This window comes from Antechinus flavipes, chromosome 4 (genome assembly GCF_016432865.1).
Source record: "Antechinus flavipes isolate AdamAnt ecotype Samford, QLD, Australia chromosome 4, AdamAnt_v2, whole genome shotgun sequence".
Classification (NCBI taxonomy): domain Eukaryota; kingdom Metazoa; phylum Chordata; class Mammalia; order Dasyuromorphia; family Dasyuridae; genus Antechinus; species Antechinus flavipes.
Window position 1 is genome coordinate 181291249 of NC_067401.1, and position 1643 is coordinate 181292891.

The following is a 1643-nucleotide window of genomic DNA, read 5'->3' on the forward strand; positions in this document are numbered from 1 at the left end:
GAGGGAAACAGATTTTTATTAGTTCAAAAATTAATTTTAAAAAGAAATGGATAGTTAAAGTAATATGTCAAAAGGCATACTTGAGAATAAAATCATAATGTCATTAAAGATGCAATAGAGTGAATCTCTAAAGGTATAACTTCAGATACTGACATAACAGTAAGAAAATATTTTAAATAGGAAGCTTTTCCTCCTCTAATTTCATCACATAGGCATCAAGTACTCTGTTCTGTCACTGAGCTCTTAAACTAAGTATTTTATTCCTTCTACAGAAATCCCCAACATCTTCAAAAGTTTTTTAAACAGAAGGCAATAAATAAATTTATACTGAATATAAACTTTTTATTATTCAGCTCTGAAGGAGCTTCCAAGTCCTTTTCCAAAGTTTTTTCAGTGCCCCCTTGACATCTTTGTTTCTGAGGGTGTAAATGAAGGGGTTCAGGGTAGGAGTGATGATGGCATAGAAAAGGGAGATAAATTTACCTTGGTCCTGAGAGTAGCTAGAAGGGGGCTGAAGATACATGTAGATAGCGGGCAAATAGAAGAGGGACACCACCAGCAAGTGGGAAGAGCAGGTCCCAAAAGCTTTACTTCTCCCCTTGGAGGACTTGATTCTCATCACAGCCTGGGCAATGAAGCCATAGGAGATAAAAATGAGGACCAGGGGCACCAGCACAAAGAAGGCTACCAATACAGCCAATGTGGCATCATTGATGGTTGTGTTGGCACATGACAACTTAATCATAGCAGGCACCTCACAGAAGAAGTTGTTCAGTATCCGCTGCCCACAGAAAGGTAGTTGTACTGTTAACACAACTTGAACCAGAGAATTTCCAAATCCACTGAACCAGGCAGTGGCCACTAACTGCTGACATAGTGGGTGGTGCATGATGATTGAATAGCGGAGTGGTTTACAAATGGCCACATATCGGTCCAGGGCCATGGCAGCCAGGACTATACATTCAGTGCAGCCTAGCCAATGGAAGATGGCATACTGCACTGTGCAACCACTATAACTGATAGTCTTCCTTGAACTACCCATGTTAAACAGCATCTGAGGCACAGTGGTAGTGGTATAACAAAGATCCAGAAAGGACAAGTGACTGAGGAAAACATACATAGGGCTGCTCAGCAGAGGATCCAGCTGAGATACCAATATGATGGCAATATTTCCTAGGACTGCCAGGACATAGGAAACTAGGAGAATTACAAAAAGGGGTAGCTCTAGCCATGGCCAGTCAGAGATCCCCAAAAGGAAGAAATCTCCAACATAATCCCCCAGTAAACTCTGGTTGTTACTTCTCATGTTGCTTCATATTCTGACATCTATAAAGAATCAAGAAAACCAGAATGAAAGAAACCCAGTCCAGGAGAAATAGTTTTGCTTATCTCTGATTTATTACCTATGATTTCAACTTGTTAAACAAGAAGAGGACTATTCAGTAGAACCAGTCAGGAAACTTTTTTATCTAAAAAGTTTTCTCAAAGTGTCTGGAAAATAATGGTGCCAAAAAACCAATGCAGCATTTTATTTTATAAGTAGGAACATAAAATTTTGCAAAGCACTTTAAATAACATTATTTTCTTTGAGCCTCACTACTATTATATAATAATATAAGTGCTACAGTTATTGTTATGCCCAT

The 1643-nt window shown here is 38.9% G+C and overlaps 1 protein-coding gene across 1 annotated transcript; it reads right to left on the reverse strand.

Moving 5' to 3' along the window:
* Nucleotides 1–349: 349 nt before the first annotated feature.
* Nucleotides 350–1306, reverse strand: LOC127561410 (olfactory receptor 2B11-like). The gene has a single exon (XM_051996660.1). It carries the CDS (start codon nt 1304–1306, stop codon nt 350–352), a length of 957 nt encoding a protein of 318 aa, XP_051852620.1.
* Between the last annotated feature and the right edge of the window lie 337 nt (nt 1307–1643).

Coding starts and splice junctions, on each gene's coding strand:
- LOC127561410 (XM_051996660.1), bottom strand. CDS start 1,306: ATGAGAAGTAACAACCAGAGTTTACTGGGGGATTATGTTGGAGATTTC.